The sequence below is a fragment of the Rhincodon typus genome, chromosome 8, assembly GCF_021869965.1.
Source record: "Rhincodon typus isolate 14 chromosome 8, sRhiTyp1.1, whole genome shotgun sequence".
Taxonomy (NCBI): domain Eukaryota; kingdom Metazoa; phylum Chordata; class Chondrichthyes; order Orectolobiformes; family Rhincodontidae; genus Rhincodon; species Rhincodon typus.
The window spans coordinates 62,362,816-62,378,583 of NC_063339.1; the positions used below are offsets into that span (position 1 = coordinate 62,362,816).

General features: G+C 38.2%; 1 protein-coding gene across 2 annotated transcripts in view; it reads right to left on the bottom strand.

Moving 5' to 3' along the window:
- Positions 1-15,768, bottom strand: part of LOC109911862 (formin-like) — a 368,530-nt gene that overhangs the window by 119,676 nt on the left and 233,086 nt on the right. For both annotated transcript variants that reach the window (XM_048600301.1, XM_048600300.1), the window contains 2 exons: positions 14,223-14,282; positions 12,272-12,392 (listed from right to left, as the gene is read on the bottom strand). In XM_048600301.1, coding sequence (XP_048456258.1) covers positions 12,272-12,392; positions 14,223-14,282 — 181 coding nt within the window. The remainder of the gene's footprint in view (positions 1-12,271; positions 12,393-14,222; positions 14,283-15,768) is intronic.

The window sequence follows — 15,768 nt, forward strand, 5'->3', positions numbered from 1 at the left end:
CGTAGCAGTGCTGTGTTCATCCAGCTCTACACTTTGTTATCTAACATTTTGTCTAGATGATCCTTCATCGGAGCTCTGATGAAGGATCATCTAGATTCAAAAAGTTTGCTTGCTTTCTCTCCATGGATGCTGCCTGACCTGCTACGATCTCCGGCATTATTTGCCTTCAGTACAAATTCCAGTATCTGCAGCAATTTACTCCTACAAATACTTTTGATCTCAGCTTGGTCAAGTCTCTGCAGTGGCTATCAGAATATTCTCCTTTATGTTTATTTGTGCTATTACTTCATCCATTTTGTCATCCATCTGCATTCTGATAAAATAAAAACCCTTTCATACTGCTCTCCCTAACCCCTGTTTCTGACTGTATTTGCTGTTGCATTCTAATGGTCAACTCTGTCCCCGTCCTGACACAATCTGATGGCCATGACCAACTGCATTGCTGTACAGTGGTGCCTTTCTCATTAACTTTCCAAATCCCTGCTCACAAAAAACATCTTCCTTGCTTCTACATCTTAGTTTAAAGGCCTCTCTACAGCCCTCAGCTTTCGTTATATGATTCACCAATAAACCATCAAATGATTTGTAGTGGCAATTGAGGAGATTGCGGAGGCCTGAGCTACACTTACATGGGAAGCATTACATCTCGTGGCTTTTAAGAAGGATATTTTTGCTATTATTTACTCGAGTACTGTGAAAGCAGACCACAACTCACTTTTTCCTGCTGCTAGTGATCCCAGTGCTTCAAAATAGTGAAAGCAAATCCAGCGATTTATAATGAACTCAATGTCCAATTAACATTTAGTAATTACTTACGCATAAGTTTTCAATAGGATTTACAGACAACAAGTCTAGCACTTTTTCTATTTTGATACTTTCGAGCACAGGAATATTTCTGGGCCCCAATACCAATCATTGCAGCAGTGCACCCATTGGTGAAATTTTACTGGAGGCAACCAATTAGCAGGCTGCCTCCATCATCTAATTTGGGACAGTCTGCAGGTTCTGAAGGCCAGAGTTTATCACATCATAGACCATTGCGAGTGTGACCAATAACTTACTCTCTGACTGGTGAGAATGTTGCTGAGAGCCAAAGAGCATATTCAGCAGGAGCTAATGGAGATATCATCATTACACAGCAACGGCTACCACTGTATCAATCCCATGTCAGACCTATCAATCTTCAGGAGATCCCAGTGCAATGGCAAGCCTCCGCCCTTGAAATACAACACCCTTGCCATTTTGTTCAGCTATGCTTTGAAAAACCTTCAATCTGACTTCTTACTGCACAGCCAGCAAAGCACTGATAGAACTGGGGACTTACACAATGCTCAGGGGATTGCATTGCTATGGTAAAATTGGCCCCAAATGGCTCAATAAATGTCTTAATTGGTTTGCTTCTGCTGCAGGGTTGGTTGCCATTACTTCTGCAAAATGCAAAGGAGGCAGGAATACATCAGAAACCTAGCAATTTTTTTTGAGAGACTTTGCCTGAAGCGCTTTCCCCACTGGGCTGAAAACATTTGCTCCAAATGTTTACCCTGTTAATCTATAATAATAATATTCATTTAACTGTGTGCTTTAACATGAACATTTTTAGCCAGCCAAACAGTGTGAACCAAAATACTGTATGAGAATTTTAGGACTGAAATAGAATTAACATTGTAAGAGGGATTTAGTGGAGTCAAATATCAGTCGAGCCTAGACAGCTAAGGCCACAATAAATATTGCAACAACTTCAGAAGTAATACGGTAAAGAAAATGTGAAAATATCACACATTATAATCCCTTCTAGAGTTGATATTCCAGGGCATGGTACTGAGATTTTAACACTGGAATACAAGTAACGTGTTGGTCACATGTGAGAGAAACCATGGGCAGAATCTTCCCAGCCCCCTGAAAGACTTGGGCCATGATGAGAAAGTTGGGTGAGAATTCAATCCAGGAGCTTCTTGGTATTGAGAGCAAACAAACTCCTTTCTCAACCAAATGCTAATATTTGCTATTAAGTGGCGAGAGGCCTATTGGAAAGTATTAGCATGCATTAATATCTTATTATAACTAAACCTCACCTTATTAAGATGCAGTTTACCATTCTCCTACCCACTAGGTAGAAACTAGAAATTAGGCATACTTCATGATCAAGAACTCGCAAGAACTCTCAAGAACATGAATGCATGTTTGACCTGAAAAATTTTCAATTGGCAGCAGGAATCAATTTAGTTAAAATCATGATATGACTGATCAAGGTACAGACAGACAAAGACTAACAGGACAAGGAATATTTGGCTTAGTTCAGCTGGTCATGGAACAACTAGTCAAAGGACAATCAGTGGAAGATTTCAGAGAGCTCCCTGGGATCATGGCAAAACTAATCAGAAGACAGAATTCATCAAGTTTAGATATGCTAGTATTAGAAATTTTTATCATACTCTTAGATAGATGGAAACCTGTGACTATAGTGGATTGGTAGAAAGGTTTCTTACTGCTATTAAAACTGAAAGGAGTTTAGACTGCAAGGGTCAGTAAGGCGTCAGAACCTCAAGAAATCAGGTAGCCAATGAATAGTATACTCCATTTGAGCTCATAGATGAATGTTTAACTGATGTAACTCAAAGTGCAACTCATCACAGTGAACAAGCAGTAACGACAGATTTAATCCTGATGTCAGATGCTGAGAAGACATAAGTACAGGTAGAACTTTTCATTTCCTTTTATTCCCAGAAAGAACCCTCAGTGTCAGTGACAGAGCTAATGCCAAACCAATCCTCAAATGGAATTGAGAAGGTGAAAATGTTGTTTTCACCAGTAATGCAATTACTAAGGGTGAATAAAAATGTCCCAACTTAATGATTAAGTTGAAGCGAAGAGTCTACTCAGTTCAGAACAGATTTACAAGTAGATCGAGAATATGTTTGCTGACACAGATTGAAAATGGAGGCCACCACTGAGAAGAGACAATCAATTTCCAAAGACTCAGGACACTGTCAAGAAGTAGTTGCCTGTTTGAACTATCCAGGATACTATGAGGGAGAAACTGTGTGGTCTGGTGATGTAGGATACTGCAAAACAGTGCCTGTTTCAACAGTCCAGTGATCGTCTGTGAAGGAAATTCATGAGATTAAATGTCCTATATATGTAATAATGAAGTAATTGCTTATATCAGTGAGAAAGACATTCTCTATAAAAGAAATTCACAATGTTTTTCGTCCCTCCGTTTCAAGGGACTTTCAGACCTAAGGAACAATATCAAAGTGAACAGTTTTCAACCGAAAGATCTACCGATCTTTCAAGTCTGAAGAAAATTCAGTCTGGAGTACAGTGCAAATGCCAGACTCCCTGAATTTGTGCAGTCAGAGACTTGGGGACAGGGTTAAAATGAACTATTCACATGATTGTGTGAAATTCATAATGGGAGGAAAAGGTTGGAGAGAAATGCTAAGGATGTCAAACTAATATGACACACCAAGTGGTTCTTCCCCATAATGTGTAAGAAAGTTTATTGTATTAATATAACTTGTAAATAGCTGCAGTCATGCAAATAGCTACATTTTGTTTAAGGCAAGTACCGCTTTTCGTTTGATTACCTTGTGGTTTTCCTCTACTACACTAGATCAAGCATGCCCTGCAGATCCTTAACAGAAAATAAAGTGGTGGCAGCAAATATCCTGGATAGCTCATATAGCAGGTGTATAGTGGTGTGGATTTGTGGGTTTACAACACGGGATTTGTTGGCAATGGAATTGGCATTTGTGACACAGGCTGATTATCAGCCTGTTGAACCTTTCAACATTTCCCAACTATTTCCCAAAGGGATTAAAGAAGTCTTCAAAACAGACTCAAACTGATCCTATTTCTGGACTTGCTGAGCCATGGTCCAGTTAACCTCCTGTTTTATCCTCCCATTGTTATCAGGACTACCACTGATTTTCTATTTCGCCTATTCTTTCTAAAAATCAAGCATCCTGGAAAATTATGTTTCCAACCGTGACCACTTTGTAACATTGCCACTTTAATGACTTTTCAATTAAATCTATTCAATTCAGTGTTATTAATTATCTTGGGCCTTTCTAATGATTAGTAGTAGAGGATACACTAGTGTACTGTGTTTACAGAGGAAGACCAGTTCTTAGATGGCTTAGTGCAAGATAAAAATGAGTACAACATTTTTATTGATCATGCATAATTACTAGGATCCTAGGATGCTGGTTCAGATCGATTACGGACCCTTTGAAAGCTAGGATAGAACTTCTACTCTCAGTAGAATGAGTAGAGTCAATGCAACATGAACATTATCACCTTCGGCACCATTATCTGTTACAACATCTCACCTTGAGCCAGTTTTCTTCATATTTAAGCAATCATGTGTATAACTAATTACATTTTTAACTGCCTCATCTTCCCCTAAGTCTCTGACTTCACAAATACAGGCACTTTTTTCCAGGTAAACTGGACATTTCTCCATCTTTCACAGTCTAAAACATTAAGCGGTTACTTTTACATACATTTTTAAAGAAAGTTCTCTGGCTGCAGCCTTTTACCACTGAAATCACAGTTTACTGCATCCCAGTCCTTTTAAATCTTAAGTTTCCCTTAATGTTTCTTCTGTTGGACTTTTTCATTCAATTTCACTATAGTTTCTCTTCCACTGCTCAGATAAATTTGGAGGTGTTCTAAATTCTGCTGCCTCAGTATAAATTTAACCACTGGTCCTTTCACCGAGCCTTGCAGCTGTACCTTGTGAAGTAGGTTCTGGTTGGCAGCAGTGCTCATTGTGAGAGGTGAAAACTGTCTTTTTCATCTTGCCTTACTTTTATAAGGTCTTTGTACCCATCTACCAAGACATTTTCCCCCTATTTCCCTTATGAATAACTGATTTTACTCCTGAAGACTCCTGTTCCTACTGCGCCACCTGCCTTTTTATAAATATGGCAGCCTTTTCTTTATCTCCCTAACTCAGACTCTTTTCCTTGTACTTCTTACCTCTTCTTGTTGAAGGTTTGGCTTTGGAGTATTGAGTTTTCCATGTTGCTGTCTCCACGGCTTCTGCATTTTCTTGGTCCGTAGGTAATCACAACTCAGCTGCTGACTGACTGTTTCTTCTTAAACTTCAGATACTCTTAAAGTGGCAAACTTATTTGCCTCAAGGTTTGTTTTTTCCTTCTGAATTTCTTTTCCTCACAGCAGGATTCATATCCACACCACTACAATCATGTGTTATTGACCTCTTTAGAACCATTACCTTAAGCAACACATAACAATTGGGTCCTCCCACTTTCCACTCTTAAAAAACTGCCAATAAAGGCCATGACTTGACATATCTGTGTCCCAGCTGAATGTCTGTGCTTTTTACTGCACTCCAAGTGAATTAGTCAATATCAAAGATTACACAACATTCTTTAATCGTTCTCCTATTTATTCCAATGCTGTTACAATCAGAAAATTCTCAAGAAGCTGTCGCCAGCTGTAGACATAATAATTTCATTATCTTGGGTCCAATCTTAAGGTTACGACTGATCAGGATCAAAATGATAATTGTTTTGTTACTGTACATAAATCTTGAATATTGTGCAGACCTTAAACAATGACTAACTGAAATCCTTAACAACTAACATGGAATGCTACACATGGAAGTGACAGAAATCTCATTCCTTACTATTTGCAGTAAACAACAAAATAGTGATCTAATTTGTATCATAAACCAAAACATCTTCCGTTGCAATTAAATACACATTTAGACAGACATCAAAAGACATGAAAGAACAGTTTGATAAGGAATTATCTATGATGTCAAAGAGGTTTATGATAGGAAGCTTTGTATGAAAATAAAAACAAACAGGATGAATGCACAGAGAACCTGAACTGAGTAACAGCATTGATTCAGAACACAAATAAAACTTTAATTAGCATTTGTTGTGAAGTATGTTTCCTATAAACAGATGATTCATTTCCAAATGTATTATTTACATCATAGAGTGCTGATTATTGTGTATTATTCTTTGCTCCATGAAAATTTATTTGGGAGATCCTTAACTTTACAACATCAGATTTGCTTGCATAAATCAATTTTGCAGGCGCCAGTTCAGTTTTTATCAAACTGAGAACAGTGAAATTCTGGCAAGGCCTAATGCAAAATAATCAAAGACAACAACATGAGCACTGTTTTGAAATAGAGTGAGCAGTCTTAAAGAGATTATTTGGGATTGCTAACTAAGATTTCAGTTTGGTGCACGATATCATTTTCCACTGGCTCGAGGAAGAAATTGAGCTGAGCAGTGCTCACATTTTAGGTGCTAACAGGCCTCCTAATTGGGTGTTCGACAGGAGTGCACACTTCCTACACCAGTAGTTTGGGTGTGTAGATGCATCCAATGATCAACAGCTCCACTGGAGCAGGTACAACATGGTGTCGAGCATTGTGCAATTTGATTTGTCACTAATACTGGCATTTTCGTATGTCATTCTCAAACTACTGCCCTCTCTTAAATTTCTGGAGCTGAAAGTGGGTACAATTACACAAAGAACTCTTTTACCTGGGCTACTTCAAGAAAGCACTCCAAATATGTTGGTTGCTAGTATATGCCTCCTGGCTACTGTTACAGTTCCATGTGTCTTCAAAATTTTGTTTTATTTGTTTCAAGTTTCATGTCCAAAGGGAATGACCTTTGGAAGCTAAAGCATTTTTGTGGTGGTTTAAAAGCCTGAGCTGAAACGAGCTGTTTCCTGACATGGATGTCCCTAGGAAGCGTTCCCTGTGGTATTAAGCAGGACTAGGGGAATGAAGAGAAGAGGACTGACAGCGAGGTGAGGGAAGAGGAGGGAAGAATCATGCTGAACAAGAGGTCATATCTACCCAGAGCTTTATGGAGCAGTCCTTTTACCTTAGTATCAGCAATGACAAATGATTCAGTTGACTTCATTTTTGGAAAGATGCTATGACTAAAATATGCCAAGTATTGTTGCCTGAAGCCTCAAAACAATGCAAGAACTGTATTCTTGTGAGTCCCGAGATGATTGTATGTCTTAGCATTTATATGGCTGTCTCCTTCCAGGCTACTGCTGCTGATATTAAAACAACCTTGCAGCTTTCCCTACACTGTTCAGTAAGGGAGGCCCACTGAGTCTCTCTTCACCTCATCCTTCTTACTAGAAACAAACAGACAGGGTAAGCACAAGAACTTGCTTCAATTGCAGCCTTTCCCACTGTACATAATGCACTTGACAAAACAAAGATTGCTTTACGTGCACCTCACATGAACTTGGCAATTTTGGTGGACTGAAATGAATTTCACTCCTTCAAGGTGCAGTTGATATGTGTCGATGAGCAGTGCCTCATCAGAGGAATGGCATTATCCTGATGGTAATCACAATTGCTTCATTTTACAACAATCCTTTGTACCTGAATGTGAACCACCACTATAAATCAGAGTTTGGTTACTGGGTGACAGGAGGCATTTACGCATTGCATAGGTCATGGTTCCATTCTCAGACCCACAAAAATGGACAACACATGTAGATAAAGAACTATAGAATGGTTGCAGCACTGAAGGTGGCTCTACAGCCCATCTTGTCTGTGCCAGCCCTCTACAAATGCAACTCAGCCAATTCCACTCTTGCCCCTTTTCCCTGTAGACTTGTAAATGTTTTCTCTCTAAGTAATTATCCAAAACCCTTTTGAAAGCCCTTATTGAATCTGCCTTCACTAAGCTCTCTTGCCCATTTCTATACCAAGTAAAGGGATAACTAAAAGGGAGAAAGTACCTCTGACTCACTATTATGGAATATATGAACTTATTTGAGGGACACAATTGTGCCCAGTAGTCAAATTCCATTTACATTGTATGCTACCACGCAAAGAAAAAGATTGGTAATAATGAAGCTCAGGGAAATGTATCATGATAAAGAACATCATCACTGAAAATCTAACGTTTGCACAAAAGAGAAAGCTGAGGAGATAAGAGGTTGGCAGTTAAGAGAGACCAGTTCAGTAGATAATATGCAGCTCAATTTGAACATCATACCTCCATTGGGAACTACAGGCCCGTTAGCCTGACACTCAATAGTCGATAAAATGCTGGACAATATTATTAGAACTGTGACAATGGAGGCACTAAACAAATCTTAATACAATTAGGCAACATTGATTAATAAAACAGAATGTTTTTTAACAAATCATTTAAAGTATTTTAAGATTATAACTAGTAGCATACAAACGTTGGAAATCAGTTGATGTATTTGGATTTTCAAATTGCACTCACCAAAGCGCCACACAGGAGGTGATTATACAAAATTAGAGCTCAAGGGACATATTAGCATTTCCTGAAGTATTGGTTAATGTTAAAAAACACAGAGTAGGAAGAAGAAAGAAGTTTGCCTCCCATCTCCCCCCTGTAACTAGTGGGTACCACAAGTATGGTGCTTTGGCCTTAGATATTTATGAAATACATCAATAACTTAGATGACAGGATCAAATGGAATATTTTTAAGGATGCCGATAATACAAAGCTAAGTAGGAAAATAACTGGCAAAGACAATGTAAAGAGGGTTCCAAAAGTTAAGTAACTGCGCAAGAACATGTTGGATGACATAAAATGTGCAGAAATGTGAACCTACCTTCTTACATAAGGAAAATAAAAAAGCTCTATTTTAGAGAGAAACTGGAAAATCTAGTGTTCAGTGGGATCCTCGTACACAAATTACAACATTTCAAAGGTACAGCAAGCAATTAAGAAAGCAGTTACATCATCCTTTATCACAAAGGGACTGAAATACAAGAGTAATGAAGCACAACTGCAACTGTATAGGGCCAAGGTGAGATTTACCTGTAGTATGGTGTACATTTTGGTCTCCTTAACTAAAGAAGATTATGCTTTCCTTGAGAGTGCGCAATTAAAATTCCTAGGATAAATGGATCATTCTACATGAAAATGAGTAGATTAATGCCTGGAGTTTAGATGAATGAGAATGATCACATTAAAACATAAGGAATTCTCAAGAGACTGGCAGGGTTCATGCCAGGAAGATATTTCCTCCGGTTAGAAGTCTAGAGCTATAAGCCACAATCTCAGAATATGGATTTGACCATTTATGACTGAGAAGAGGAGAGATTTCTTCAAATCATCATGAACATCTGAAAAGTGTGGATGGGCAGTCATTAATTACATCCAAGACAAAGATGAAGAATGTTTTCGATTCTCAAGGATGAGGTGGATATTGTAACTCAGCCATTATATTACTGAATGATGAAACAGGTTTGAGATATCCAATGGCTTATTGCTGACCCTGTTTTTAATTCTTTTATTTCTGCATCAGAGTGTTTCAAACGTGGACCTGACCTCTCTTTCACAGTTGAGGAATGACTGCTTGAGACCTCAAGAATAGCTATTTTGCTGAGAGAAGAGTCACTTCGAGTTTCTAGTACCGGTAGGAAACCACCTTAGTCACCCACTGTTTAACATTGTCTTAAGTGGGGAGCAGCTCACACAAGTAGCCGAGCAAGAGGTCAAGCAATTCAGCTAGCACTAAGAGTTGACATAGTGTTAGGAAATAACTACAATATTGGAGGAAAGGGTTTTCTTTCTGCATTTCGCTGGCTGTTGCAATGGGAAGTAAAAATGACAACTTTGAAGACTGGTAACAATCCTTTAGCATATTTTAAAAACAAATCTTATAATTACTTCCTTCAGCAATTAGGCAAATATCTTCACTGAATTGACATACACAACACTCATACCGCCAAAGCATAAAATAAATCTTCTGCACCCCGTAGTAGGGGCAACACTAGTTAATATTATTTAAATCATTCACATCTGAAGCCAATGCGTCTGTCTGGATAGTTGAGCCTGATGCTTCTTGGGAGTCAGTCTCTAATCACATCTGGTTTAGCTTTAGACTTTCACTGATATTTTGCCAGCAGCCACAACCTTTAATAGCTGCAATAAATTAAAATGACTGTCAAATGTGAAAATAGTACACTAAATGAAACTCAATTCTGGGTACAATTTAAGATTTTTTACTGAATATGACATGTATACAAATAGGTTTAATTTTACCAATTTAAAAGTCTTGCAGTTTTGTAACCTATTTTGATGTTGGGTTTCACAGAATGCTGTCCATTTTCAAATCAGAACAGATTAAATTAAATAAAAGGTTTTAAACACATGTACCTAAAAGCTGAAGTATCTTATCAATAAGACCCATTTATCTTTTTAATTTATAATTTAGTTGTGGATGTTGCATACACGTAGGTCCAAGGGACACAGTAGCTACACGTATTGTTGAAAACATGCTGGCAGGGGAGACGAGATCAAACACAGATCATGTTTCTGCACAAGCTACCAATAGAGAGGGCAGGGCAAGGGTTCTATGGGAGCCAAGGGATGAGGGAAGATAAGAACACTCCTGTGACCTTCAGTTGAACAAACAACAACTGATGCTTTCCACTACAGTGTTTGGGGTCAACAAAAATGTTTATCGACTGTTTTAGTTTTGTTCCATATATCATTTTACAAATTTATTCTCAAAGGCATACAGCAGAATTCTGGTAAAGACTTCAACTTAACAGAGCACACATATTTTTAAGTCTGCTAGGCATTCAGCCTAAACCCTTTCTTCGAGAAGCTTTCAAATGTTACTTCAAAACATAATTGACAAAAGAAGTTCCAATATTATTGTTTTTCAACATTACTTTTACAATTACTTGGGTAAAATATGTAGGCACTTTACTTTTTTTAATTATAAAGATTATTTATTGAGTTGCAGCATCATGATATCAAACCATATTCAAAATAGCATCTACTCCTGCATTGGATTTGCTCACTTCAATTTATACCTAATTTCAGCTCTAATTGATTAGCGTACCCTGAATGTAAAAATTGTAATAAACAAACAAAAATCAGTGCAAACAACCAAAGCCTGAGGGAAGGGCTGGACTCAATATATTTTCTTCTTTAATAATGAAAATTAAAGTTAAAACCAACTAACAATCATTCATTGGCATTCTTTTGGTGAGTTTGTTAAGATGAGCGTCTGAATATTGATGAGGCAAAGGATGGCATTAACAAGGTAAGTAACAAACAATGATGAGTGTCAATTGGCATTTCGTCACTGCCTCAAAAGAATCTTGCTACACTATTTGTGAAAAAGCATAAGATTGAGTGAATTGACATTGAAATGGGCTTCACCACACATGTAACTCAATTTTGCCACGCATCTTATTTTAGCTCACATCGCACAGACTTCCTGTAAAGTTCACCCAACAATTTTTGATCTTTAGAACTTATTTTGGTAGTTTAGCGGATTTATGACTTTTTTGGTGCTTCTGGCATGTTGAGCGTACGTCCTTGTGCACAAAGTAATTCTTCTGTCTTATACGTCCTTGTGCACAAAGTAATTCTTCTGTCTTATAGCTGCTGGCTTACTTTCTGAGTACTCGCTCACTTCAAGCTTATTGGAGACTGTCAGTGTCTCTGGCTTGTATCCTTCTGGTCAGTATTGATGTAGCAGGGTGTAAAGCTTTCCTTCCTGGGCCATGCCTTTGGTAATAATAGTAGGGCATCACAGTGTGAGGGGCACTTCTTAGCTTGTAGCTGTGGAGCTGGGATCTAAACAAGGCGCCTGTGTTGAGAACACTACAAAGTTCTGGTAATGACAAGCATTTGCACCTCTCCTGTCATACAACTCCCACAAGGATGGGTGCCAAAGAGGTCAGTTGCCTAACTACTAGGATGAAGAGTGGATGATTGCATGCAAAAGGGTGTCATTACGGGCTAGGTGCCAAGATCTCACTCAGCAAAACACTTCACCAAAATAAAAGGGAAAATTCAGCCCACAGAAACAGAAAATGCAATGCAGGTCTTATCTTTACAAAAGCAAAATCTTAAGAATTGCTATAAACATGATTATATTTCCTCTGGCACCCAAGTGCTAGTCATAATTTGAAATTCAATTTGAAGCTGCATTGGCAGAATTGATCATGTACAGCTCTTTATCATGGGAAGGAAGCCATTATTCTGTTTCAGTGCTGATAGAAAGAGGTGGGTTTAAAGTGTTGAGAACATTGAAGCATGGCATAATGATACGTGGGATTCACTTAATCTCAGCTTTGCTCAATTTTTATGTTGGCTAATTGCTTTATTCCTCCGTTACTCAATTTCCTGAATACACTACACAGCAACCTCTACCCCACATAAGCACCATGGTTAATCAATTCATTTTCTTATTACAAAACTTGGAAACATCTAACGTTTTACATGTTGAAAAGCTGCAATACCTTCCAGGTCTTTTTTCAACTTCCTAAGATCCTTAGTGAGATCCTCAAATTTAACTTGTGAGGCTCGCAGCAACTCCTGGGGTTCTGGTAAAGGATATACACTCCTGTCTGTTCCTGCATCCTGTTAAGCAATGAGAAAAGAATTGTTAATATTTATCATGGAACCCTTACAGTGCGGAAAGAGGCTGTTTGGCCCACCAAATCTGCATCAATGCTCCAAAGACTATCCCAGCCAGAACCAGACCCTTACCCTATCCCCGTAACCCCCACATTTACCATGGCTAATCTACCTAGATGGACACCTGGTCACTGCGGATCATTTGGCACGGCCAATCCATCTCGCCTGCAAATCTTTGGATAGTGGGCGAAAAACCGGAGCACCCAGCGGAAACCAACGTAGACATGAGGAGAACATGCAAACTCCAGAAGACTGGAATTGAACCCAAGTCTCTGACACTGTGAGGCACCAGGTGTAATTTAATGTAATAAGAAAGCAAAAATACAGAGGTGTAATTTTCCTCGCCTCCCAACATCTAATTAATGGTCAGGAATACGTTTGTGGTGTGACGGATTTTCCAGAAGGTGGAACTATTACAGTGGGAACATGGTGGCACTTAATTTTAATATTCAGTTGTGGTTGCTGTCAATCTTGGCACATCACTTCACATAATTTTGGTGTTCAATGTTCCTGGGAAAGAACCATCAATTTGAAATTCGCGGTGGATACTATTTAACATATGACAAGGATACTGAACTGTAAAGTTGTATGCTTTAAGCATTTCTTAACCAATATTGTTCTTCCCCAACCCTTCTCTGGTCAGCAGCAATGATCGTACCAACTGATGGAAATAATTTATTTTCTTTGTGGCATCTATGGATTTCCTAAGGAGCACCCCCTCCATGATAAGTCTGATATATCAATGGAAGTACGCTAGGCAGGGCAGGCAGCATAAAGAGATCAATCAATACCTAAGCACCCACATCCATTGGCAGAAGTGAAAATATCTCCCTTTCCTATAAAATGAGTACTAATGGAAATTCACTTCTCAAATGATGCAGGAACAGAAGACTCAGTAACTTGATCCGTGAATGCCAACTAGAATATTAGCTGTTTCCTCAGAAGCATACCAAACCAACATGATATCAGTATCAGTAGGTACTAAAGGCATCACTACAGGGTGCCTAAGAGTCAGCACTGTCCAATTAGCCATGGTTGGTCAAATCCACAGCCTCAAAGCAATCGGTTGGCAAACCAGACTGCACCAGTCCTGGCCTGCAGACTCTTATTGACACCTCAATTTTCCTGTGCTTTAACTTTCTCTTGATATCTCGTACCTTTGCGATGATGATGAGTTGAAACACCGTTAGGATCTCTACAAAAACTTTAACATTTGCTGGACTCCTTTTAACACACTCTCCTTCTAAATGTGAAACATCTGGAGTTTTCCTGCCTCACTACTAGCACAATCTATTCAAACATGCAACTGATATAATGCCAGAGTTAACACAGAGATTTGTTGATAAATATCCAGTTTCATTTAAGTCAGTCATAGCAACAATTACATTGCAACAAAGAAATAGGAAAATTTCAGCTCTGAATGCTTCAATAAAACTCACTCAAAACAATTCAAATCTGTTTCCCAATTATCATTGAAGCAATGTACCTGAAACCCTCTCCAATTGTAGAAGTGCTTTTTTTTTAATAAGTATCAAATTAACTCGATGTTATTACATCAAACTAATTTGATACTTATTTTAAAAAACACTTCTATTGAAGGCTTTACTAATTCATACACTTTTTCAGAAAACATTGATTAAATAAGAAAACAAACTAGGAAGTAACAGTTGTATTCAATAGGAAGTTAATTGGAATAATTACTTCACTTCAGGTATATTACATTAAATTAGAAAATCTGTTTGACAAAAGCTCAAAGAAAGATCAAACAATTACCTTGTCAAAATGATGCAAATAATAGGATGCAACAAAATCCACAAGACTAATTCGATTGTCCTAAAACAGTAAATAGAGACAAGTGTTGTAAAGTAACACTGAAAATTATACGCAAAACAAAACAGTTGATTTTTCTTGTAATTTTCTAATGTTTATTAGATGACCATGAAAGGTACAGTATTTTTTTGTTGAGTTATCAAAGAGCATATAGCTTTTTATTTAAACAGCCCACTATTGGTATAATCATTTTCTTTCAAGTTTTAATTACGAGTCTTCACTTCTCACTTTACAAAATACAAACTATTCTCATAAAAACCAAAAGACTTTTGTAGAAAATTTGCAACTAAGAACATAAATCATTTACCTGAAATTCCTGTCTTAAGATTCAGCAAAGAAATTAACAGCTCCCAAAAACATTGTGGTATGCCATGGAACTCTGCTGGGGACTCCACTAAATTCATAAAGCAAGGAGAGGCCCTTCATTCAAAAGCCTTGGGTGTGTTTGGACATTTGCCCTTCCTTGATCCCACCTAACGACAGGCCATCAGCAGGAATAACCTGGTTTGATGTGGAGCTGAGCGTGCGGGAGGGTGTTGCATCGCACTTACCACGTCTCAGATACAATTCAGGCTTCCTTACAAAATAAAGAATACAGCAACATTTTTAAGGAGCCAGGCTGCGTCACAAGCCCAGAGTCTCTCATGTTGGCTTCACAATCAGTGGGGGGATTCTCACATGCCACAAATAATTGAGTACCTGCGCTGACCATATGTCAAACCCTAAAGAAAAGCTTAAGATATATGAACTTCTATATTCATCGCCTACTTGTGCCCTAACTTTAGTCCCTTAGGTTAATGACTTCGTAAAGTTCTTCCCTCTCAACAATATCCCAAACGTTTGGAGGCAAAGGCAGGGTCTGTCTTATCAAACTTCAAGTCAAATATTTAGCTGTTTTATAGACTCCTGCCAAAGTTACAAGTGAGTCCATAGGTGCAGCTGAGAAAATCTGGAAGCGGCCTTTCTAAAATAAATTGCTTAACACCAGTATTTAAAACAGCAATTTCAGAACAACAGATTAAGCATTTATCCTTTCATGAACTCCTCCTTCTCATCTAAAAATCAAGCAATTTAGGACAGAGGACCTTTACTATCCAGTCTGTTGCAATTTAAATGGAAAATAATGAAGAAAGTATTGTGAAATATTAAAAGATCAAAAACGCTGGTCGACCCAATAAAAAACCTAAATACTCGGAGAAAAATGCTCCAAAACCTAACTGTATGCAAAAGAGATTTTGTAAAAACGTTGCAACATCAAAGAAACAAAAGTCCCTGTGCATCAGCAAGTCAGATTTCAGGATCACCATTTTATCCAAGTTCAGTGCTCACGAAAAGGGCAGAAACTCAAAACCGTGTAGTTCAGTAAGAAAGACAGCTTGAAATAAATGAGGATTACACTTGCCTGAATTCCACCTTCCACTATTCCAAAACACTGCAAACTTACAAAGAGCAGCATACCACAATCTAGGACACAACATTATGTGATAAC